Genomic DNA, 24,443 nt, shown 5'->3' with positions numbered 1-24,443 from the left:
GCTGAGGGGATTCGGGGGGGATCCCTGACACTTTGGGGTGCTGTGGGAGTTGGGGGGGGGGGGTTGTCCCTGACACTTTGGGGTGCTGGCGGGGAGGGTCAGGGGGTTTTGGGGTGTGCATGTCCCCTGACACCTTGGGGTGCTAGGAGGGGGGTTTGGGGAGTGTCCTCTGACACCCTGGGGTGCTGGGGTGGTTTGGGGCGGGGTCCCTGACACCCTGGGGTGCTGGGGTGCTGGGGGGGTTGGTGGGGGGGGTGTGTGTGCTGGGGGTGTCCGAGTTGTGTGGGGGGGGTCCCAGGTGTCCCCAGCTTTGTACCCTAAAGAAACAGCGAGACCCGTGAGTGACTCCTGTGAAATCACTTGGGGGGGGGCGGGGCAGCTCACACTGGTGGTGGGTGGCACTGGGTGCCGCTGGGCTGCTAACTGGTAACGGGGGGGGAGGGGGTGCCGTGTCAGTGGGTCCCCAGCCGTGCGGGGGCGGGGTGTGTGTGTGGGCGTCACGAGGGGCGACAGCCCCTCCCCCCCCGCGGACACGCCCCGGCGCCGCACTGCACATGCGCGGACTGCGCCTACGGGTCCCGGGCGGCGCGGCGGCGAACCACAACTCCCATGGTGCTTTGCGCGACGCAGCCGCGGCTGCGTGTCCGCCCCGCGGCGAACCACAACTCCCATGGTGCTTTGCGCGACGCAGCCGCGGCTGCGTGTCCGCCCCGCGGCGAACCACAACTCCCGCCGTGCTTTGCTCTGCGCCTGCGCGGCTCCCGCCGGAAGGGCGCATGCGCGGGGCACCCCGGAAGCACCGCGGAGAGGCGGAGCGGCCGCGCCCGGCACCTGCCCGGTGAGCGGGGGAGGGGCGGGGGCACCGGGCGGGGCCCGGGCCGTGGAGAGGGAGGCGGGGGGGCCGGGGCGGGCGTGGGGGCGGCCGGGGTGTCGGTGAGTGGAGCCCCGGGGCCGGTGGTCGGTGCCGGCCGCTGGGCCGGGCCTTGGCTGGCCCCCGTGTTACAGGGCAGCGGGTGTTTTCCCGCTCGTGACACGCCGTGGGGGAGTGGTGGGGGTGTGTGGGGGTGGGGTTGTGCCCGCCGACCCACCCGTGACACATCGCGGGGAAAGGTGTGGGGGGGGAGGGGGCCGCGCGCGCCGCCGCCTTGGCGCTGCGGGACGGGGCCGCTGGTGCCGCCGAGCCGAGGGCACGGCCCCGCCTGGCGCGTGGGGACGCGCGTGGCCCCGCGCCGCGCGTGGGATGGGGGTGGCGGGCGTGTCCCCGTGTCGCACCCGGGGCGGGGGCACGCCCGGTCTCGCATCACACACGAGGGACATCGCCCCACCCCCACCCCCGCGTTCCCAGGGAGGGGTGGGGGGGTGGGCAGGACCGTCCCGTGGACACGCGCGACCGTGTCCGCGCCCCTCCCGTCCCCGCGGCCCGGGGGGGTGGGCGGGGTCGTGCGACCCCGCCCCCTCCCGCTGGCCACGCCCCTTTATGACCACGCCCCCGGCCCGCCGCTCTGCCGCCGTCCATATATGGGCATGGCCCGAACGCCGCTCTCTGATTGGCCGGCGCTGTCGCGCGCAGGGCCTGTCAACAAGCGGCGGCCGCTGCCGGTTCTTAAAAGGGGCGGGTGGGTCTGATTCGTGGGATTCAGCCCCCCCCCGCCCCCCCAGCGCCGTTGCCGCTTTAAGAACCGGTAACCGGGCGTGGCTTCGGGGATCGGGGGCGTGGCTTCCAGTGTGGGCGTGGCATCCCGGGGACGGGGCGGGGTCTGTGCAAGGATGGGGAGCCGGGAGGCACCGCTCCAGTACTCTGCCCAGACTGGGAAGGGCCCGGTGATGGTCCTTTTAAGCCCCCCCAGCCCCACACCGGCCCCACACTGGCACTGCCAGTCCCACTGTGTCCCCAGAAGCTCCATACTGGCCCCATACTGGTCCCATACTGGCACTGCCAGCCCCATAGTGGTCCCATACTGGCTCCATACTGGCTCCGTACTGGCCCCATACTGGCTTTGCCAGCCCCATAGCATCCTCAGAAGCCCCACACTGTCCCCATACCAGCCCCACACTGTCCCCGCCATGCCCATTGACACCCCTTTCTTTGCTGACAGGCTTGGGCAGGGGCGCCGGCAGCCCACGGCGTTGGCATCGTCGGCACCGTGGGCATCATCGGCATCGTTGGCACAGTTGGCAGTGCGATGCTGCCCTGATGGAGCCCAACGCCTTCCCTCAGCTGCAGCTCTGGTGCCCGCGGCCCTTCGGCACCTACTCCCAGAATAAACCATGCCCCGGCCCCAGCTCCACCAAAAAAAACCTTTTCCTGCCGCACCCCCGAAGAGCCTGCTGGAGCCCGGGCCCCCTCGGAAAACACGCCGCCGGCTCCTGCCGATGCTGCCCCAGTTCCCCCAGCATCGGCCGAGGAAGGTCGGGTGCTGCTGGACACGTGGTACGTCATCAAACCAGGAAACACCAAGGAGAAGGTGGCTTTCTTTGTGGCACACCAGTGTGGTGGTGGCACCGGCGGCACTGGTGGCACCGGCGGCCGTGCCAGCACCATGAAGGTCAAGGGCAACTGGGGCAGCGATAGCTCCAAAGCCAAGCGGCGCCGGCGCTGCCACGACCCCACAAAGAGCAAACCCAGCCCAGCCTGGGCTGCCAGTGGCAGGGACCCAACTCGCCCGCTTCCTGGCGAACCAGCCACCACCGGTGGCACCGGTGAAGCTGCTGATTTGCTGTCGGTGGCGGAGATGGTGGCGTTGGTGGAGCAGAGGACGGCGCTGGCGTTGCAGAGCTTTCCCCGACCTTGCGGCGCTCCTGCCACTCCTGTTGTCTTTGTGGAGACAGCTGGCAGTGAAACCAAAACGCCAAGTGGCTCTGATTGCAGCCGGGTAGCTGAAGCCGTTGCCCACTTTGAGTCACGGCAACGGGAGCATGGTGGCACCCGCCCCAATGGCTTGTGCCGCCCGGGTGCCGAATGCGCCACGGCGGCCTCAGCAGCAGCGGCGGCTCCCGGCGAGGTGCGCATTGCTTTCCGCATCTCCAGCGGCCGCGAGCCCCGTGCCAGTGCTGGTGCTGCTGCCGAGGCGGGCGCCGTTGGGCGTCCTAATTGTGTCTTCATGAGCTGCGGGACAGCAAGTGGTGGCAACGCTGGCAGTCGCGCCAAGGACAAGATCACCTGTGATCTCTACCAGCTGATCAGCCCTTCCCGCGACACGCTGCCCAACAATGTGGAGTTCCTCCTGGCCGCTGCCAGCCCCAGGGGGGACAGCGACGGTCCTGACTTGGCCATGGGGTGTGGCGAGGGCTCAGCCACCATCACCAAAGCGGAGCCAGGTGAAGGAACCGGCGAAGGGCCGTTGGCGTCGGCGCGGGATTGCACCTCTGGCTTCCACGTGGACGTGGTGGTGACGGGGGTGGTGGATCAATGCGTCTTCTTTGGCAAGGACAGCGCCAAGAAGATGAAGGAGGAGACGGTGCGACTGCCGGCAGCGGCGCAGGAGGACCCACCGCCAGGCCAGCTCTTCCTCTTGCCTGTCCCCGAGGAACCGCCGGCGCCAGATGACGCCGAAACTGGCGAGGAGCTGCCGACCGTCCCCGACCCTTCGCTTTGCCGCTTGTATCGTCATGTCTCCCATGATTTTTTGGAGATCCGCTTCAAGATCCAGCGCCTCCTGGAACCTCGGCAGTACATGCTCCTCCTGCCAGAGCACGTCATGGTGAAGATCTTCAGCTACTTGCCCACCCAAGCGCTGGCCGCCCTCAAATGCTCCTGCCATTACTTCAAATCCATCATCGAAACCTTCGGGGTGCAAGCCACCGATTCCCGGTGGAATCGCGACCCCCTTTATCGCGATGACCCCTGCAAGCAGTGCAAGAAGCATTACGAGAAGGGGGACGTGTCCCTCTGCCGGTGGCATCCCAAGCCCTACCACCACGACCTGCCTTACGGCCGTTCCTACTGGATGTGTTGCCGGAGACCTGATAAGGAAGCGCCTGGTTGTAGGGTGGGTTTGCACGATAATAATTGGGTGCACCCGGCCCCCCGGCGTGATGACGGCAGGTGAAGGGACAAAGGCCGGCAGGGACGGTGGTGGTGGGTTTTTTTGGGGGGTTGCGGGGGTTGTGGGGGGTTGGGGAGGGCAGAGGAGGAGGAGGTGGAAAAGAAAGAAAGGAAAAGAAAAAAGAATCGTCGAGCGCTGGAATGTGATGGGGAAGGTGGGAATGGGGTGGTGGTGGTGGAGGGGGTGTGTGTCTCATCTGATGGCACCGGGGAGGGTGGTGGGCACGTGGAAGGTGACGCCAGCCCTGTGGAGGGTGGTGGCCTCTTCTGGGGTTGTGTCCTGTCTGTGGTGACATCCCCATGGAGGGTGATGTCCCCGTGGAAGGTGCTGGTCCCATGGAGGTGACTTGAGCCCTCTGGAGGGTGGTGGCCCTCTCTGAGGTGGTGTTCTGGGCTTCTTCTGGGATTGTGTCCTATCTGGGGTGACATCCCTATGGAGGGTGGCATCCCTATGAATGGTGGTGGCCCCGTGGAGGGTGACAACCCTGTGGGAGATGATGGCCCTATGCAGGGTGACATCCCTATGGAGGGTGACATCCCCATGAAGGGTGGCTGCTGGCCCCATGGATGGTCACATCAGCCCCGTGGAGGGTGGTGGCCCCCTCTGGGGTGGTGTCCTGTCCTGTCCATGGTGACGTCCCGGTGGAGAGTGCTGGCGTCATGGAAGGTGATGTGCCCATTGAAGGTGACATGTCCACAGAGGGTGATGTCCCTGTGGAAGGTGACATCAGCCCCATGGAGGGTGGTGGCCTCCCCTGGGGTGATGTCCTGTCCCTGGTGATGTCCCTGCGGAGGGTGACGTCACTCCCCACCCCAGTACAGAGTGACACCCCCCCCAGGTCACAGTGACACCCCCATCTGGGATGACACACATGCCCTCCCCCCGGTGCAGGGTGACACCCCCCGCTCGCCGTCACGATGACACCCCCATCTGGGGTGACACGCCCCCCCCCCCCCCCCCCCCCCGCCACCCCCCAGGTCACGGTGACACCCCCATTCCGGGTCCCATCTCTGGCCCGACCCCCCGCCCGAGGTGACACGCTCCGCCCGGGGTGCAGCTCCCCCTCCAGATAACGTCGCACATGAAGAATGACGTCACGCCGGCACGCGCCGGGCCCGCCGGCCGCGCACGCCCCCTCCCGCGCACGCGCCGTCGCGTCCCCGGCCCGCTCGGCTAGGGGGGCGTGGCCTAGCACCCAAACCCCGCCCTTCACCCAATCAACGGCGTCTCCGTCGTCCCGTGGCCACGCCTCCGTCAACCCGCACCTCCTATTGGCTCCGCCCCGCCGCAGGCCCCGCCCCGCGCCATGCGGAAGGGCGCCGGTGGCTCCCGCCGCTCCCGGGTGGCGGGTTCGGGGCCCGGGGCCGGCCCGGTGCTGGTGCCGGGCCCGGGCTCGGGCCCGGGCCGCAGCCTCTGCCCCCGCTCTCGCCGCTGCCCCCGCCCGCTGCTGCCGCTCCTGCCGCTCCTGGCGCTGGCGGCCGCCGCCGCCATCTTCTACAGCGCCTGGTCCGGAGGGGAACGGGACACCGGCCCGGTGAGCGGGGGATATGGACCGGGGGTGGTTGGGGGTGCCCCGGGAGCCCCCCGACCGCCGACGGCCCCCCCCAGCCCCTCACAGGCCCCCTCAGGCTCATGCGGTCCCCCTCCCACCCCCCCGGGCCCTCAGCCCCCCAGGCCCCCCGCAGATTATGGGGTAACCCATCCATGGGCCCCTCAGCCCCTCCCGGGCTCCCCAGCATCCTTCAAGGCTCCCAGCCCCCTCCGAGGCCTCCAGGACCCCCCCCCCATCCCATCATGTAGATACATGCACAGGCCCCCCATCCCGCCCCCACAAGCCCCACCCATCGCCCCCGCTTCATGTACCCAACTTCCTTAAGCCCCCCCCAGAGACCCCCAAACCCCCTGGGGGACCCCCCGCCACTGATCCAGCCCGCTTGGGATCCCCAATTCCCCTGGGGACCCCCCCCATACTGACCCAGCCCCCCCAGGGACCCCCAAACCCCCTCTGAGGGACCCCCCCACTACTGATCCAGCCCGCTTGCGATCCCCAGTTCCCCTGGGGACCCCCCCCATACTGACCCAGCCCCCCCAGGGACCCCCAAACCCCCCTGAGGGACCCCCCACCACTGATCCAGCCCACTTGGGATCCCCAATTCGCCTGGGGACCCCCCCCCATACTGACCCAGCCCCCCCAGGGACCCCCAGATCCCCCTGGGGGACCTCCCCACACTGACACAGCCCCCCCCCCCCAGCCCCTCCCAGTCCCCTCGGAACAGGGTCTCCGGGCACTCCTGGGGCATCTGGATCCCACCCGCCTGTGGGTCACCTTCCTGCGGCCCCTCCTGCGGGAGCGGGTCCCGGGGGGTCCTGGGAGCCATGCTGCCCGCCAGGTAACCCCCCCCCCCCCACTCCTTGGGTGCCCCAGCACCCACCACTGGGTGCCAGCCAGCCCCTCAGTGGGGGTCTCTGTCCCCACAGCACATCGTGGGGCATTTGGTTGCCCTGGGGGCTGCCTGGCACCTGGAGCTCGATGCCTTTGAAGCGGTGACGCCACGGGGCCCGGTGACCTTCACCAATGTGGTGGCCACGGCGGCCACTGCCGCCCCTCGCCGCCTGGTTCTCGCCTGTCACTACGACACCAAGGTTTTGCCCCCCGGGCTGGGCCAGCAAGTTTTTTTGGGGGCTACCGATTCGGCCGTGCCATGTGCTATCCTCCTGGAGCTGGCGGCTGCCCTCGACCAGCCCCTGCGGCGGGCCAAGGACAGGGTGGGTGATGGGTGCCCCCAAGTGCTTGGGGACCTTTCCCAGACTCCTGGGTCACTCCCCTGGGTGCCTGGGTGTCCCCCCCACTGTGACACCCGGGCCCCTCCTGACGGCCCCCCTCCCCCCCACCACCTCCCAGGGCACCTGGAGCCCCCCTGGATGCCTGGGTGTCCCCCCAGTGTGACACCTGGGTGTCCCCTGACCCCTGGACACATGGATCTCCCCTGGACCCTCCCACCCCAGGTTCCCACCCCCCCTGCTCCCTGACACCTGGCCCTGACACCCGATTCCTCCCCCACAGACAACTGGGTCCCCCTGGCCCCTGCCCAGAGCTCCCCCTCCCCCCTAGGACACCCAGGTCCCTTCTGATGCCCCTGTACCCGGGACATCTGGGTCCCCCCAGCACCCCACCCCACCCCTCCCCCAGGTGCCTGGGGGTGTCCTTCCCCCCCCAGTGACACTGGGGTCCCAGCAGGGTGCGGAGGTGACGCTGCAGCTGCTGTTCCTGGACGGGGAGGAGGCCTTTGGGGACTGGAGCGCCACCGACTCCCTCTACGGTGCCCGGCACCTGGCGGCGCAGATGGCCACCACCCGCCATGGGCCCCACGGCACCCAGCTCACTGCCATGGTGAGTGCCACCAAGACCTGCCATGGTGGGGGGGGTGCCACCCAAGGGCGGGGGGGACAGCAGCGGGGTGGGGTGGTGGCACCCCAAGGTGATGTGGCTTTGGCCCAGTTGGGGCAGTCGCATGGTAGTGGCACTGTGGTGTCCCTGTGCTGGTGTCCCCATGGCCATACTGGTGGCCATGCTGGTGTCCCCATGGCTGTGCTGGTGGCTCCACAGCCATAATGGGGTGGCCCCACGGCCATAATGGTGTCCCCCCAGAGCCTACTGGTGCTACTGGACCTGCTGGGCGCCCGCCACCCCTGCCATCCACAGCCACTTCACCCGCACCCACCACTGGTTCCTGCGCCTCGTCGCCATCGGTGGGACACGGGGAGGGGGACACGGCGGGGGGGGGGGATGGTTACAGGATCGGGAGGGGACATGGGGGACGTGGGGGCTGGGATAGGGGTGGAAGTGGGGACAGGATGGGGATGAGGGGGTGGGGGGTGCGATGGGGACAGTGGCGAGGCAGGGGGTGTCACAAGGTTTTGTGTTGTGTGTCATCTCGCCCCCAAGAGCAGCGGCTGCGGCGGCTGGGGCTGCTGCACGCTGCCCCCCAGGACCAGCCCTTCTTCCGCCTCAGCCCGGCCCCAGGACCTGTTGAGGACGACCACGTCCCCTTCCTCCAGCGAGGTGACCCCCCACACCCATCCCCTGGGAGTGCCCCCCTGCCCCCAGGTCTCCGTGGGACCAGGAGCAGAGTGGACACTTGATGTCGTCCCCCCTCACTGCCATGTCCCCACAGGTGTCCCCATCCTGCATCTTATCCCCACACCCTTCCCCCGTGTGTGGCACACACTGGAGGACACCGAGGACAACCTGCACCCCCCCACTGTGGAGGACCTCTGCAAGATCCTGGTGACCTTTGTGGCTGAGTTCCTGCAGCTCTGACCATGTGTGTGTGTCCCGTCCCACCCCGCCCAGTGCCACCAGGCAGCCACCAGTAAAGCACTTGGTGACCGATGCTGCGTCCTGGTGCCATCACCTGCTGTGGGGACACTTCAGGGGATGTGGGAACAGGTGCTATAATCAAGAACCCAGGGTTGGGGGTGGGATTTTGGGCTTTAGGTCCCTGTCCCCCCGCCCCGCAAAAGAAAACACTAAAAAAAAAACCACCAAAAAAAAACCCCACCCCCATTTTATTGCTTGTACCGTACAAATAAGAGGGTGGGTGAAAGCCACCACACCTGAGCCACCAGCCCACCGCCGCCTTGCCAAGGGGTGTCCTCACCCGCCCTGCTCTGGTAATTATATTTTTTAAGTTAATTCAACAAAATTTGGGTAATCAGGAATTAAGGAAGCAATGGCACCAAATTGTGTGCCTGCCGGTGGGCAGACTGCGCCAGTGGAGATGCTGGGCAGCACATCCAGCTTGGCACCAGCGTGGGTGGTGGGTGCAGGTGCAGCAGTGAAAGCCGGGTCTGGTCCCGGGCCTGGTGGCCTCTCCCAAAAGGCAGCTACGGAGCATCCAGGTGTGGATCTGGCACCAGGACAACACCCAGTCCTGCCAGCACCGCAGGCTGTTGGTTCTGGTGACGCCGTTGTCCACCATGGAGGCTGGAGGTGGTGGTGGGTGGCACCGATGTTACCTCAACTCCTGGCTTTAAGGCACTGGGAGAAGCCACACTATTGCTTTTTAGGATCGGGTTTTCCCTTGGGATGCACCAGCTACTGGCGGGATCCAGGCGCTCCCCTCCGCGGAGGCACCGGGGTGATTTCTGTCACGGCAGGTTCGGTTCAAAGCAAAACGGGGAGGATTTGAGGGGCTGAGATGTGCCCCCCACCATCTCAGGGCATGGGGGGGGGTGTGTCCTGCCCTGTTGTCGTCCCCCCACTCACAGCAGCTGGTACCAGATCCCAGCCACAGTTATCTTTTTTTTTTTTGTTGTTGTTGTTGTTGTTGGCTTTTTTTCTCCCCAACTGGGAGCACTGGGTTTTACTGGCCGGAGGAGCTGACCAAGCTTCCGGAGGCAGTGGTGGTGGCAGGGGTGGGGTGTCAAGGCCACGGTTGGAAGTTGGAGGGGGTGCTGGTTTCCAAAGCTGTGAGCACTTCTAGGAGTTTGAAAAAATAAAAATAATAATAATTCACAAGAAGCGCAGTCCTAGGCGAGTGGGGCAGGAGGTGCGGGCGCGGGGCCGGCGGAGCAAGAGCACTTGGTGGGTGTCCCGAAAGGGGCTGTGGCACGATGCCGGTGAGCCGCAGCATCCCACCTCCCCTCTGCTGGGCAGGGAAAAGACATTCCCCCCCTCAAGCTGTTGAGTGAACCCCTAAACCCTCCTCTTCCTCCTCGGATGCTGAATCCTGCTGGTGCCGGTTACTCCCGTATGCTGGCGGAATAGGAGAACTGGGGGAAATGTGTCCGCTGGTCGCTCTCCAGGGAGCCCATGTTGTCATCTGCAAGGCAAGGAAGGCTTTGAGGACAAGGAAGATGTGGGATGAAGCCACCTTGGTGCCTTCATAATGTTCCCTGTGCCCACCAAAGCCACCCAAGACCCTCGCAGGGCAGCGCGAGGCCATCCCCCAGCTTCCCCAGGTGTTCCACAACGCCACCACCAGCCACAGGAAAAATGAGGGGCGCACTAGGAAGGGGCAGAGGGGACAAAGGAGGGGGTCCCATGGTTTTTTTTGGGGGTGGGGGGGTGTCAGCACTCACAGCGATCCGGTGGGGTGATGGTGATGGACTGAGCAGTGAACTCGTCGTCAAAATAGCGCGTGTCGATCTCGGATGTCACTTGGGGTTTGAACGGGGGGACCAGCTGGTGGGAACCGGGAGAAATTTGCTCGCTGGCAGCAGGCCTCCCCACCCCAGCCCCTTCAACCCCCTCAAAGCCCTTCCCATCCCTTCCCACCTTCTTCTGCACCACGTCCTGCCAGTTGATGGGGGCGAAAAAACCGATGCTCCATCACCTCCTTGGCATCGTTGGGACCACCGCCGAGCCTGCAGGTACAGAGAAAAGCGTCCAAAACCGCCAGCAGCACCCCCCAACCTCCCCAAAACGGGCCCTCACCTCTGTTTGGGATCTTTTTTGAGCAGCCCGGCCAGTAAGGATTTGGCCTCGGGGCTGAGGGTCCGAGGGAAGCGAATCTCCTCCATCAGGATTAGCTCGAAGAGGCGTTCATGGTCCTGGTTGTAGAAGGGCAGGCGCCCGCACATCATCTCATACATGACAACACCCAGGCCCCACCAGTCCACGGCGCGGCCGTAATCATTGTCCTCTAGGACCTGCACAGGAGAGGATGGTGAGGATGAAGCAATGAGGCCGAAGCATCATGCGGTGATACAAGGAAGGAGAAGGGAAAAGCGGTCTAGGTCCAACCACCCCTGCAACCCAAAAATGTTTGGAAAAGCCCCCGTGGCTCTGCTGCCACCTTGGACTGAGGGAATAACCTCCATAAAAAGAAACAACGCAAAAAACCCTGGGGTTTTCCCACTGTGGGAAGTGCATCCAGTACCTCCGGAGCCAGGTACTCAGGAGTGCCGCAGAAGGTCTTCATGGTTGCTCCGTCCGTGATGCCTTCTTTGCAAAGCCCGAAATCGGTGATTTTGATGTGGCCGTCTTTGTCCAGCATGAGGTTTTCCAGCTGAAATAAATAAATAAGTAACGGAGAAGTGGGAGAAAATATTTGGAACTGAGTGAAACTGGGAGCGCTGGAGCGGCATGCTACTCCCCAAAAGGCTCTGTTGGATGGCTGGGGCGGGTCTCAATCTGTCACCATGTGATGGGGACAAGTGACACCAGCCCAGGAAGATTAAAATCACGCCGGTGGCAAGACAGGCTGAAGGCTGCCGGGCTGGTACCTTGATGTCCCTGTACACCACATCCCGGGAGTGCAGGTATTCCAGCGCAGAAACAATTTCTGCACCGTAGAAACGAGCTCGGTCCTCTGTGAAGACGCGTTCTCTCGAGAGGTGGAAAAACAGCTTGAGGGCAAGAAGGAAAAAAAAAAAGAATAAAAAAAGAGAACGGCTGATCAACAAGTGCTTAAAAACAACATAAAAATCCAGGGAAACCCGGGTTAATCGCTCTCAGCACACGGCTAATGCGGTCATATGTGTCCTAAGCTCCTCGCTTTGAGCCATCAAAATATTGATGGCCCCCCCTTGCTCTGAGATCCGAGGGGGAAAATCCCATGTGTGTTGCCTGCAAGAGGCGAGGGAAGCACGTCAGGCTGGAGGAGCAAAGCCAGACACGAACGTTGGGGGTAAGGCGACCGAGCCAGTGGCACCCACACCCTCCCCGGCGATGATGGTGACCCCAGCTGGTTCCTTCATGCAGGCAATGGCCTCACCGGGCTACCAAGCACCAGGAAGGCAAACGAAGCGGCAGGAAAACAAAAGAGCCGGTGCTCTACCTCCCAAAATGTGTTGAGGGGGGATTGGGGGTGTAACTTGTCCACTAATGAGCTGAAAAGAGCAATTAAAACCACAGAAGCTCCCACCTCTCCGCCGTTGGCATACTCCATGACGAAGCACAGCCGGTCATTTGTCTGAAAGGCGTATTTCAATGCCTGCAAGAGGGGGGAAACCCAAAAAATAAATAATTTGGAGGAGCTGCGGGGCTCTGTGCTTCCAGAGGAGCTGGGGGGGGGGGGGGGGAAGGACAGGGTTGTTTCAGGGTGTCCCAGCCATCCTTACAGTGAGGAAGGGGTGCCTGGTGTTCTGCAGCACCCGGCTCTCTGTAACAGTGTGCGCCACCTCGTCCTGCAAAGGGAAGAGAAATGAAGCGCTGTTTATCCCCCCTTGTTTCTAGAAAATCCCAGATTGTCCACTGCTGCTAACTAGTCCCAGAAAAATAAACAAAAAAACCCCCCAAAAAACAAGCTCAGGGATGGGAGTCAAAAGCACCAACCTCCTTTCATCCCTGGGGGGTGAAATGTCCAGGAAAGGACAGGGTAGCATCGCACCCCACGAGAGAGGGATCCCTGTGCCGCTCCATTGCAGATGACGACACACGCCCGGGGGGGGTTTGATGGATAATTCCTGGAATTCCCCTACATCTCCAACAGAGCAGGAGTCAGCTGTCACTGGGCAGCTTTGGGGGTGCATTTGGGATGCTTTGATCTTTAAAGGTCCCTTTCACCCAAATTATTCTACAATTCTACCATCTCCCCCGAGTCCCACCGGTTCCTGATTCTCCCCCTCCCGCTCTGCCGGTGTTTGGCACGTACTTTGGCGATGATGACCTCTTTCCGTAGGATTTTCATGGCGTAATAGCGGCCAGTGGCCTTTTCCCGCACCAAGATGACCTTGCCGAAAGTGCCCTTGCCCAAGAGCTTCAAGTAATCGAAGTCATTCATGGTCTGGGGAGAAATGGGGAGACAGGGGTGGGAGTCTGTGGCGCTGGCAAGCGGGAGCCAGGATGGGAAAAGGGTTTTCCAAGCCATTTCCCACACCATTATGGTGGTGGCAGAGGACACGGTGGGGATGAGGCTTGGTGATCCCAGTCCAGTGCTGCTCCTGGGAGGGACTTACGGCCTTGGCACGGGTTTTGCTGACAGCCACCTCCATCTCTTCAGCACCGGTGCTGTCATTCGGAGATCCGCATTTGTAATCCATCGTGTCCGCCTCTGGTTCTTGGTTCTTCAGGCTGTTTGCTACCGTCTGGATGGCTCGCATCCACTCCTCGCTATGGAGAAAAATGGGATTGGTGGTGAGGAACACTGAAGGGGGCTGCGCCCGCCCCCTGGCCTTTGCAGGCAGGTGGGAGTCACAGCTGAGAGATTTTGGGGGTCTCCATCCAGCTAGGATGAAGGCAAAGCGTTGTTCATTCCAGATTCCCAAAGGAAGGGGCCATCCTGCGCACTTACCGCTCTTCAGGAGAGTCCACGTGGAACGTCCTCTCGATGACCGTCGTCCACTGCAAACATCGGATGACGAAGGTGTTAGGCCGAGGCCGCTCAGTCTTCATCAACTGGCACTCTGTGAGGTTCCAGAATTTTTTTTAAAAAATCAATTACAAAAAAAAAAAAGACAGGAGAATGGTTTGGGATCAAATATCCTCAAGCTCCAAACGATTCTTTAACATCGTTGGGGAGGAAGACACCCTGCCTGGTGCTGGCTTGTTACCACGAAGAGCCCAGAGGGCACCTGTGCCGACCTACCGGCTACGGAGAAGTTATTCAGAGGTGGGAAGCTGTGGTCGGACGTCTCCGGCCGTTCCTTGTAGCCGATGAAGGAGCCGTCGCTTTTCAGCAAGAAATAGCGAGGCCGCCACGTTTTGATGTATTCCCCTGCGAGAGAGGGATGCAGAGCATGGCACAGGCTTTTTGAGGAAGGACCCCTCATTGCAGGGGGCTCATTGACCAGACGAAAAATTAAAAGGCAGAAAGACTCTTCGTAGATGGGAAATTAAGCGGATGTTTTGTTGGTTTTTTGGTTTTTTTTTTCCCCAGGCTGTTTCTAGGAGCTGCTTTGGAGAAGCTCCTGCCAAAAGCAGCCGTGGCTTTTTTTAGGAGAGGTGGGAGCAGCAGGTCAGCCCGAAACACGCTCATTCCGAGGGAATGCAGTGCAAAAAAGCTCATGGCAGCTCCAAAATCGACCCAAAACAGCCTTGGCAGCTCCGGTAAAGAAATAACATTGGAGGGAAGCCCCGGCTTCCCTCTATCCAATTATATTTGCCTGGAAGAAGGAGGAATCCACAAATCTGCTGGATACAGGGATCTGGCTAGGCTGCTTCTGGGATAAAGGTGGTGGGAGGCGCCTGCTCCCCTTGCAAGGGAAGGAAAAAAAATCCGAGCCACCTTCAATGGGTCTAAAAATACCCGCTCCATGCCTGCAGCTTCCACAATGCCATGACATTCCCCGTTGCTCAAATAAATCTAAATTAAAAATCAAGCTAAAAATAAAAGAGCTGGCTGGGGGCAGGTGGTCTCGCTGCAGGGCCACCACAGTAGGTGATCTGGCAAAGTGGGGTTAGAAGGTCTGTGCGGTGATGGTGGGACGGTCCTGCGGCTTCCCAGTGTGGCAAGCACTTAAAAATAATGTTCCCAGGGGATCTGCTGGTGTCACAGACCGAATGCTGGTGAAGCGGTGGGTTTTGGGATGCCCTGCGGTGCCTTGCACCCTGTTTTGAGGACGAGGGGAAGCAGAGAACCTCCCTGATTTGCCCTAGGGAAAGGTTAAAATTGCTGGTAACTAGAAACCGGTGCTCTCCTTTCCCGGTGGCAGCTGTGGTGCCCGATTCCCGGCGATGCCCTGGCTTTGGAGAGCTGCCACCACGGCAGAGCCAGCTCCCCGGCTCGCCCCCCTCACCTCTCTTGTGCAGCCAGCCCTCCTTCACCACCAACACTTCGTTCATGGTGGTGCCACGGGCTCCAAGACCCTCTCCGCTGTAGGACTGGGCAAGTGGCTAACGCCAGCAGCAGCAGTGGCAGGAGGAGTGGCGAGAGCCGAGACAACCTACAGGAGAAGAGAGAGATGCTCAAAGAAACCCAGCAAAACTCCCAGTGCTTTTCCTTCCCCTCCCTTGAGGGGAGGCAGCTGATTTCGGCACTAAGCCACCCCCATGCACCCATCCAAAACTCCTCTGCTGCACCAGTCCCCCCCCCCCCAACCCCCAAATTAAAAATTGGCGCGGTGGCCTTGCAAACCCGGAGATGCCAGGATAGAGCAGGTTTGTTGGCATTGTCCCTTTACCTGGCTATCGTGGGATGAGGGGTTAGAAAGCTTTGGGAGGGTTGGACAAGCTCAGGGGGTTGCCGGGGGGCAGGGGGGGGAAACAGGGAACGTGGTCCCTTGCAAAACAAACAGCTAGGGAAAAATTAATCGGAGTCACCTGATGGGATTAACTTGCCGGGCGATGGGAGGTGGTGGGACAAGGGGACGGCCGGACGGGATTGTCCCCACGTTGGGTTTCCCCCAAAGTCACCCTGGGCTCGCTGCCTCTCCCATCCCCCGGCTTTAATCCAGGTCAAATCAACCCCAACCCCATAAATTTACAGCCAGGAACGACAGTTTGGGGTTTTCTGGCTGCGCACGAAGCCAGGCAAGAGCCAGAGCAGCCCGAGGTGAATTGCCCAGACACAATGGGGTCCTGACAGATCTCCCGCTCCCCCCCAGTCGCTCTGGATCAGTCCCAGCGCCTGCCTAACTCCCCAGTTACCAGCCTCACTTTAAAACCTCCGATCTCACCTTTAAATCTCCCTCCGCTGGGGGGACAAGGGGGCTTCGGAAAGGAAACACAGGCAGTGGGAGGGAATTAATTTCTTTCCCTTTCTCCATGCCTTCCTGATGGGAAGCCACCCCCCTTGAGCACCCTGGAATGCTCCTGCAATCCCAGATGGGACTTTGGGGGATTCTCCTTGCCCTCTAGGCTCCTCTCCTTGCCCACTCGGGCAGAACAAACACAGACAGGACCTGGCAGTGCACGGAGCTGATGGTTTTCCAGCTGCTGAAGGCTCAGTCTCCGGATGGCTCTGTTCCTGGATGGGCTCCAGTAAAGAGCTTGTTGATGTTAATTAAAAAGGAAATAAAACGCCATGTAAAAAAAGGCTCTAATTAATTTCAGAGCTGGCTTGGAGAGGCTGAGCCAGTTGCAAGTGGTCCATGAGGGATCCGGACGGTGGATGCAAACAAGATCACGAGAGGCTTTCAGTAAAAAAAAAACCAATAAAATTTATAAAGATCCCCCAAATTATGTAAATCATCCCCTAAACGATTTGACAGGGGTGAGGATGCAGGATTTTGGGAGCACAGTGGAGAGGACCAGCACATGGAAGGCAGGTAAAACACGGCTGGGATGCAATGAGCCTTTGAATCCAGCAGCGGAGCTAAAAAGATTTTCGGTGAGGTCCAGGCATCGCTTGTTGGCATCCAGGGCTTGATCCTCCACTGTGCTAATTATCCCAGCTACAATTAAAACCCTTCAGTTGGTCGTAGCGGAAACTTGATTATATTTCTGTGCAAAGTGCAGGGCGGCAAGGCTCCCCAAGCCAGAGCCTGCAGCTTTCTCCGAGCCAACATCGAGCTGTTCTTCAGCAGTGATATCAAAAAATAAATAAAATAATAACGATGTTGGATTAAAAAAAATCCACAAGCCCCAATCGTTGCTTTTTGGGTGGGTTTAAGGATTAATTGTGACAGCGGGAGAATCGCAGCATCAAAAATACCTGAATATCGGGTCTCCCAGTGCTGCTGCTGCTGCTCCTTTCTGGGGGGATCCCAGTACAGCACCGCCTGACACCCCCCCCTGCCCCCGAGTAGGGATGTTCCAGTCTGCAGAGAGCCCCCAAATCCTGCTCTCCTATGGCAGACCCCCTCCCCCAGCTAGAAGACCACAAGGAGCCCTCCCCACCATCCAGCCCCCTGGGACAGGGTCTTCCAAGCCTGCCAGAGCCCCCCCAACCCTACCAGGACCCCTCCAAAGCCCACCATGCTCCTACTATACCCCCCCAAACCCTGCCAGGACCCCCCCAAACCCTGCCATGCTCCTAGTATATTGCCCACAATCCTGCCAGGGCCCCCCCAACCCTGCCAGGACCCCCCCAAAGCCTGCCATACTCCTACTATACCCCCCACAAGCCTGCCATGCTCTAGTACACACCGCAACCCTGCCAGGACCACCCCCAAACCCTGCCATACTCCTACTATAGCCCCCCAAAGCCTGCCAGGACCCCTCCAAAGCCCACCGTGCTCCTACTACACCCCCCCCAACCCCTGCCAGGACCCCCCCCAAGCCCTGCCATGCTCCTAGTACGCACCCCCAAACCCTGCCAGGCTCCTAGTATATTGCCCACAATCCCGCCAGCACCCCACCAACCCTGCCAGGACCCCCCCCCGAGCCTGCCATGCTCCTGGTACACCTCCCCAGGCCTGCCAGGACCCCCCCCCGAGCCTGCCATGCCCCTGGTACACCTCCCCAGGCCTGCCAGGACCCCCCCCCCGAGCCTGCCATGCCCCTGGTACACCTCCCCAGGCCTGCCAGGACCCCCCCCCGAGCCTGCCATGCCCCTGGTACACCTCCCCAGGCCTGCCAGGACCCCCCCCCCGAGCCTGCCATGCCCCTGGTACACCTCCCCAGGCCTGCCAGGACCCCCCCCGAGCCTGCCATGCTCCTGGTACACCTCCCCAGGCCTGCCAGGACCCCCCCCCGAGCCTGCCATGCTCCTGGTACACCTCCCCAGGCCTGCCAGGGCCCCCCCCCGAGCCTGCCATGCCCCTGGTACACCTCCCCAGGCCTGCCAGGACCCCCCCCGAGCCTGCCATGCTCCTAGCACATGCCCCCCACAAGCCGACTAGGCCTCCCCATGTCACCACCCCGCCCCCCCCCCCATCCTACCAGTCCCCCTTATCCCAAGCGCCTAGGTCAGGCCCCATAAGCCTCTCATTGCCCCCCCATTCCAGGCCTGCCATCCTACAAAGACCCCCCCACAAAACAGAGCCCTTCCCCCACTGTAAAGCCCCTCACTGCGACACCCCCTCCCCCGGCGGCGGGTGGTTCGTCCCCGTAACATCTCCCGCTGCGAGGCGGGCGCATCGCAGGGGTACGCTGGGGGTGGGGTGGTGAGGAGCCCCCCCACTCCTCCGCGGGGTGGTACGTTCCCCGCGGCACCCCTGAGGAGACGGGCGGGTCCATTGAGCTGCGCGACGGGGGCGGCGCCGCGTTCCCCCGGCGGAGGGGAGCGGGTGGTGCCGTTCCACGCAGCGACCAGTGGGGGGCGGACGAGCCCATCACGCCGCGTAGGGGGGGGGAGGGGGTGGTGAAGGGGGGATGGAGGGGGGGGGAAGCAGGGCCGGCTCCTCACCTGTCATGGACGCCGCAGGCCCCGCCGCCTGTCGTCGCTCATCCCGGTAGCGGTTGGGCTTCCCCCCCTCCCGCTTCGGTTCCGCCTTATCAGCCCCGACCGTGGCCGCGCTCACGGAAACCCCGCCCGCTGCGGGCCCACGCACGCAGGAAGCGGAGACGGACGGGGAGGATGTGTTTTGTTCTTTTTTTTTTTTTTGGGGGGGGGGGGGTGCGGCGTGGGGGGGGGGTGTCGGTAAGGGAAAGACCCCGCTCGCCTCCCGGGGGGCGCGGTGCGCATGCGCAGCCGCCTAGAACCGCGCCTGCGCTGCGCCTGCGCGGCGCCGCCCGCCCCGCCCCCTCCCCGTCCCTCTTGTTGCATAAATTTAAATAAATTTACATACATTTCCCACTCCGCCCGGACAGGAGAAACGGGCTGAACCTGAAGGTCTATCCCATGCCTGAAAACGTGTAGGATGCCCAGAAAACCTTGGACCCCCCCCACCCCCCCGGCTGTGGTGTCCACCCATGGGTGCCCCTGCTAGGCCACAGCACCCCAAGGTGGGTTTCTGGGGGGGTGGGGGTCTTGGGGGTTCAATGGACACCGAGCGAAGCTGTTTCCACACTTTATTGCAAAAAGCTCCCCCACCACTCGGTGGGCCATGTAGAAAGCCAAAAAACTAAAACCTGGGGGAGAGGAACACCCCCCCCCCCCCCCCATCTTCACACACCAAACAATGCCCCAAGCGCAAAGAAAACCACCCCAAATTGGGTAAGAATTAAAAATTTAGGGGGTATTTTCCTCACTAAAAACTCGTTTATGGCCCCTGGCGTGCCATGCAGCTGCCTCAGGCTCACCACCCCCCCACCCCCCACCCCCCCATCTTTACTTTGGGGAGAAAAAATGGCTTTTTGGGGTTTGCAGCAAGGCCAGGCCAGTGGAGACACCCTGGTAATGTCATTAGAAATTATATTTTTTTTGGAGGGGAGGAATAAATAATTTGGTAAAACTCCACAGCAGCCATTTTAGGTTTCATGGCGGGATGAGCTCCAACCTCCAAACCTGCAGTGGGCTGGAGGTGTTGCTTAAATTAAGGCAATTCTGGGATTTTTTGGGAGCCCCCCAGATTTCTGAAGCTTTTGGGGGCTTTATTTCTTTTGGGGTGGGGTGGGGGGCTGCTCAGAAAGTGTAAAAATTAAGAATCCCTGCAGCAAGCTGCCGCTCTGTAATTATTTACAGAGTCGTTTTGGTGCAAATTCCTAAATCCAGGAAAAAACCCGGGGTGGGGTGGGAAATACGGGACAAAAAAGGAAAAAAAAACCCTCCTCTGTATGGAGTTCTCTGGGTGAGAATTCCTAAACACAGGAAAGAACCTGCAGAAGGGAAGAAAATAACGGAGCAGGGGGGGGAAGAGGTTTCGGTGCTGCTGGGAGAGAGCAATGACTTGGCCTCGCACCCTCCGGTTTTGCAGGCAAGGATGCCCGGCAGGCAGGAAATGAAATCTGTTTGGAAGGGGTCTTCCCCCCCCTCTTCCCTCCTCTGTTTTCCCATGGGATTTGTCATTCCCTGTGGGATTAAACCTTTCCCCGTGTGATCCAGTGTCGCTTCCCCGTGTGATTGGCGAGGAGGGAGGCTGGATGAGACTCTGCCGGTTCTTGCGGGGGAATAAACGGGATGGGGGACGGCGGGCGACCCTCGGGAAGGGGATGGGACAAGTGGAAAACGCCCCGCAGGATCAATCCGGTTTCTTCCCCAAGCGTTTGAAGACGCTGACGGTGCCAGTGCTGTCCATCTGAGCGCCAGGGGGTTCGCTGGTGCTGCTGACCTTGCCACACCCCCAGGTCCTTTTGATTGTCACCCGAAATTCGGGATCGTTTTTATCCTTTGTGCTGCTGACGTCGCCATCCTGGGCTTCCACTGGCACCGCCGTAATACCGATGACGCTGATTTTAGACGACGGTTTCACTGCTGCGGTGGCGATGTTCCTCTGGCTGAGCCGTTGGATGGCGGTGGTGACCAGTTTGGCTTCTGAACTGGTGGCTTTCGCCTTGACGGTCCCTCCTGTCGGCTCGGCGCTTTCCTTACGGGGAGGTTTCGTGAGTTTTTTTAGGACGCCGGCGTACTGGAGGACAGAGCAGTCGTCGTCACTGTCAGTGGCTTTGTCCCTGTTGGTCCCCAAGGTGTCACCCAGTCTGCTGAAGACCCCTGTGGGCTGGGAAATAAGGAGGGGGGGAGCCCGTCAGCTCCTGCACCCGCACTCTGGGTGCTTGATTCATGCTTCCCTTCCCCTTCCCGCCCAATTTTGGCACCGGGATGGATGCTGACCTCACCCACAAAGCAAAACTGCAGCAATTAATAACTAGGCTGTAAAATCGCTCTGTAAATTGCCTACAAAATTGTATTTCCTCTTAATTTTTTTGGAGGGGCTGAGCCTGCAACTTGTTTTACGCCCCAAGACTTCCACACAGAGGTTTTTACCTCCAGAGGAGAGAAAAAATCTGAATCCCCAAATAAAGAGGTTTTTGCGTCCAGAGGAGTGAAAAACCTCTCCTGTATCCCCCATTAAAGGGGTGAAAAGTGCTGATGGGGGTAAAAAACTTCTTTGAATTCCCAAATAAAGAGATTTTTGCTTCCAGAGATGGGAAAAAACCTGCCTGTATCCCCCATGAAAAGGGTGAAAACAGAAGTGCTGACAGGGATCACCCACGGACTGGGGATCCGCTTGCCTTTGGGGGCACCACCCTGCTTCTCTGTGCTGTTTCCCCACCATTTTCCTGGTTATTTCAAGGTTTCTGCAGCCCCTCTGCAGCAAGCAGGCAGCTGCAAATCCCGAAATAATCTTCAAGGAAAGGCCCCTCCTCGTCAGGATCTCAGTGGGGGTCCCGAAAGTGATGCTGAAATGGTGCCGCAGCTGAAAACCCCATGTCCTCTCACCTTCCCTCCTGTGGTTGTGTCTGCTTTTGCCTCGGCTCCCAGCCGGTCGAAGACAGATGTCCTCTGCAGACCTGCAGTTTTCAAGAAAACATCGTTTTGGAGGCTTTCCGCGAAAACGAATCTCCACTGGGGTTAGCGCTGAGAGCTTGCAGCCTTTCAGCCCCATCCTGCCATTGGGGCACCCAGGAAAATAAAATCCACTGGATAAAAGCAGGTGAACGGCCACCCGTCCCCTTTTTCCCCAAGGCTTGAACAGACACCAGTGGGACCTTTAGACCTCATGGTGAGTTAATATATCCTTGGAATAACAGAATTTTGACCCAATAACCCTCTGGATATGAAAATCCTTGTGGGATTTGTAACAACGGGCTAAACTGGGCTTCTGGAAAAGAAAATGAAGATCAAATCCCCCTGCTGTGATACCTTTGGCCGCTTGCTGCTCCAGGATTTTCTTTGTCCTCGGCGTGGTGCCCTTGGGCATGTTGATGATGTACTTCCCTTCCATTTCCGCTGTCACCCGCCGTCGTTTCACCGGGATCGTTGGATTTCCATCTGCCATGTCGCCCAAACCTGGCAGGATGAAGGAGGAGCGAACAGAGAGCTCACAAGATGGAAGGGGTGAAAAGGTTTCACGAGCACTTGGGCGCAATCGCAGGCTCCAGTGAGCTCCGAGACCAGCTGCTTTGGTACTGACAGAATTCCTGCAGCGCTGGGGCTTCCACAAACACCCTCCCTGCCACCTTTAGCCATTCCCAACCATAAAATCATGGATCGTTTGGGCTGGAACGGACCTTAAAGACGATTCACCGCCTGCCGCGGGCAGGGACACATCCCACTGCTCCCAGTGCCCTCTGACCTGGCCTTAACCCTCCCAGGGCAGTGGGGTCCGACGCTTCTCTGGGCAGCCTGTCCCATCACCCTCACAGCCAAGAATTTCCGTGGCAAATCTCCCCTCTTCCAATTTAACACATTTTTCCCTCATCCTGTCCCTACATTCTCTGATAAAGACCCCCTTGGCATTCCTGTAGCCCCCTGCAAGGCTGTTTTAACTCCCCCCCAAGTTTTTTCCTCTCCAGGCTGTTCCTCTGGATGGATCCCTTCCCTCTGGAGCATCAACTCCCTGTCCTCAGCTTGGGATCACTCCCAAACTGGCTGTGGCTGCACTCGATCCCGCTGCCTGTATTCCCGATGCTGGTGTTTAATCATACGGGTGCCAGTATGGATATCTCAGAGACCCCGCCTGTCACTGGTTTCCACCCAGACATCGAGCTGGAGTGCGACCGGCTGATTCCATACCCACCAAGGGATCCACCCCTCAGATTCCGCCTCTCTCCATTCCAGAGACAAGGATATCATGCCATTAACTCCCAAAACCCCCACAGCCAGAGCCAAAAATTCAACTGGGGGGGGGGGGGGGGGGGGGCATTTAATGGGAAAAAAAATCCCAAATCCCAGGAAATGTTGGTGTTTCTGCCAGGATCCATCGCCCTTCCTACCTGCCTTTGTGGCAGCCAGTTTGTTGGAGACGGTGACGGAGATTTTGGAAGCGTGGGGCCGCTGTCGGAGGGGGGGGGGCGGGTGGTGAGTCCCTGCTCAAGCTGTTGGTGATCATTCGGCTGGCAGCTGGAAGAGGAGGGACAGGTTTTAAACTCCCCATGTCTGTCTTATCGGCTAAATTCCCAAGCCCTCCTCCCCCCTGGAATGGTGGGGAAGGCAACCAATGTTTCAACCCTTTGTTTTCCAGGTAATTAATCCACCTTGTTAATCAGGGGAGGGGATTTAACTGCCTGAAAACCTCCCGGGCACGCTCACCACTGCTGGCATTGCGGCGTAGCTCGGCTTGAACGTTGGGGGAGCTAGGGCAGAGCAATTCGGTGGCCGCCTTGCACATCTCCTGCGGGACAAAAAACATGGCGGCGGCTTTTCCCTCAGGCTCTTCCAAGGCAAACGAGGAACCTCGAGGCAAAACTTTGTTAAGTTGGCGAGCTGGTGAGGCTTTCCCTTACCTGCCTGTACACAATTTTGGCGTGTTTGAGGATGGCAATAATGTCTCCCACCACTGTGATGCCCAGCTCGTTCATGATCTCCTTGTTCAGATCCAGCAACATGTTTTTCTGGATCCTGTGGGAAGCAAAGATTCAGGGAGGTTTCCCCTCGTTACGAGCTCTAATTAATTATGCGCCGTGATATCCCCAACCTGGATTCGGATGCTACCGTCAAGGAAACACTGATAACGAAAAAAAGCTCAGTGCTGACAAATAAATCATATAATTTATCATAGAGTGAGATGGTAATTTAATTCCTTCCTTCCTTGACACTGGGGGGATTTTCTGGTGCTTATTTCCCCCTCCCCCACCCTGTGACATCACACTGCCTCATCGCTGACCTCACCTGTTATCCACAAACATGACGGCGTAATTAACGGCGGGGCCTGGGGGGATCCCAGCTTCCTTGAAAAACTGAATCCATTCGGATGTTGCTGAAAAAAACAACAAAAAAGCCATGGAAAAGGGAAAATTAAGGGGGGGAAGGGAAAAGGGGGGGAGGAGGTTCGGCTGGGTTTCGGCAGGTGCTGGCCAAGCAGCTTGTTCCAGGCATTCGCAGCTGTCGCCGTGTGATTAACAAGATCAGGAGAGAAATGGCTCCTGGAATGGCGGCAGTGGGGGTGGGGGTGGTTTCCCGGTTGGAAATATAAAATCTGTGGGGTTTTTAGAGCCATTTGGGGCTGTTTTGGCACAGGGGCAGGGGGGCGCAGGGCCTTACCCATTGTGACGGACACCATGGCGGAGGGGGAAGACGCGGGGTGCGTTAGGCGGCAGCACCCGGAGCAGCCTGCTGAGAGAGCAGCAGAGAGCACCCTACGGCAGGGTGGCCGCAGCCCCATGCCTGCCCCACGGCATCACCTCCTGTCCCACGGCACCGCGTCCTGCCCCACGGCCCCTCCCGGCCCCTTCCTGCCCCACGGCCCCTCCCGGCCCCTCCTCCTAGCCCCTCCTCCTGCCCCGCGCCCCCTCCCTGCCCCCTCCTGCCCCACACCCCGTCCCCTTCCCTCCTGCCCCCTCCTCCTGCCCCACACCCCCCTCCTCCTCCCCCCCCTTCCCCCCGCCTCCTGCTCCACACCCCCTCCCCTTCTCCGTCCTGCCCCACGGCGCCACCCCCCACTCCCCACCCCCTCCCCTTCCCCCTGCCCCCCCTCACCTCTCCCCTCCCGCCGCGCCCCATCCCGCCGCCGCCGGGCCGGGCCCCACCGGAAGCTGCGGTCACCGAGCGCCGGAAGTGACGTCGCGGGCCGGCCCAGAGCGCCGCCAGC

The 24,443-nt window shown here is 60.8% G+C and overlaps 4 protein-coding genes across 4 annotated transcripts; 2 read left to right on the top strand and 2 right to left on the bottom strand.

Moving 5' to 3' along the window:
* Positions 1–691: 691 nt before the first annotated feature.
* On the top strand, positions 692–4,098 carry FBXO46 (F-box protein 46). Its single transcript, XM_056323074.1, is given in 3 exon segments — positions 692–838; positions 2,097–2,316; positions 2,318–4,098. Coding segments are annotated over 2 exon segments (1,854 nt in total). The 5' UTR covers positions 692–838; positions 2,097–2,194; the 3' UTR covers positions 4,050–4,098.
* Positions 4,099–5,322: 1,224 nt separating this feature from the next.
* QPCTL (glutaminyl-peptide cyclotransferase like) lies at positions 5,323–8,560 on the top strand. The gene is given in 8 exon segments (XM_056323073.1): positions 5,323–5,580; positions 6,299–6,436; positions 6,525–6,812; positions 7,285–7,437; positions 7,696–7,734; positions 7,736–7,796; positions 7,993–8,109; positions 8,222–8,560. Coding segments are annotated over 8 exon segments (1,170 nt in total). The 5' UTR covers positions 5,323–5,352; the 3' UTR covers positions 8,368–8,560.
* Positions 8,561–8,593: 33 nt separating this feature from the next.
* On the bottom strand, positions 8,594–18,473 carry AKT2 (AKT serine/threonine kinase 2). Its single transcript, XM_056323072.1, is given in 15 exon segments — positions 8,594–9,871; positions 10,131–10,233; positions 10,327–10,368; positions 10,370–10,415; positions 10,486–10,700; positions 10,931–11,059; positions 11,277–11,399; positions 11,918–11,986; positions 12,114–12,179; positions 12,647–12,778; positions 12,951–13,104; positions 13,286–13,397; positions 13,580–13,708; positions 14,730–14,876; positions 18,221–18,473. Coding segments are annotated over 14 exon segments (1,446 nt in total). The 5' UTR covers positions 14,776–14,876; positions 18,221–18,473; the 3' UTR covers positions 8,594–9,791.
* Positions 18,474–18,808: 335 nt separating this feature from the next.
* On the bottom strand, positions 18,809–24,415 carry C22H19orf47 (chromosome 22 C19orf47 homolog). The gene is given in 10 exon segments (XM_056323071.1): positions 18,809–20,411; positions 21,134–21,204; positions 21,557–21,703; positions 22,630–22,697; positions 22,699–22,756; positions 22,946–23,027; positions 23,140–23,254; positions 23,525–23,612; positions 23,897–23,965; positions 24,332–24,415. Coding segments are annotated over 9 exon segments (1,125 nt in total). The 5' UTR covers positions 23,916–23,965; positions 24,332–24,415; the 3' UTR covers positions 18,809–19,934.
* Between the last annotated feature and the right edge of the window lie 28 nt (positions 24,416–24,443).

This window comes from Falco biarmicus, chromosome 22 (assembly GCF_023638135.1).
Source record: "Falco biarmicus isolate bFalBia1 chromosome 22, bFalBia1.pri, whole genome shotgun sequence".
NCBI classification, from domain to species: Eukaryota; Metazoa; Chordata; class Aves; order Falconiformes; family Falconidae; genus Falco; species Falco biarmicus.
The sequence above is the reverse complement of the archived record's forward strand: the minus strand, read 5'-3'. Positions and strand labels throughout refer to the sequence as shown.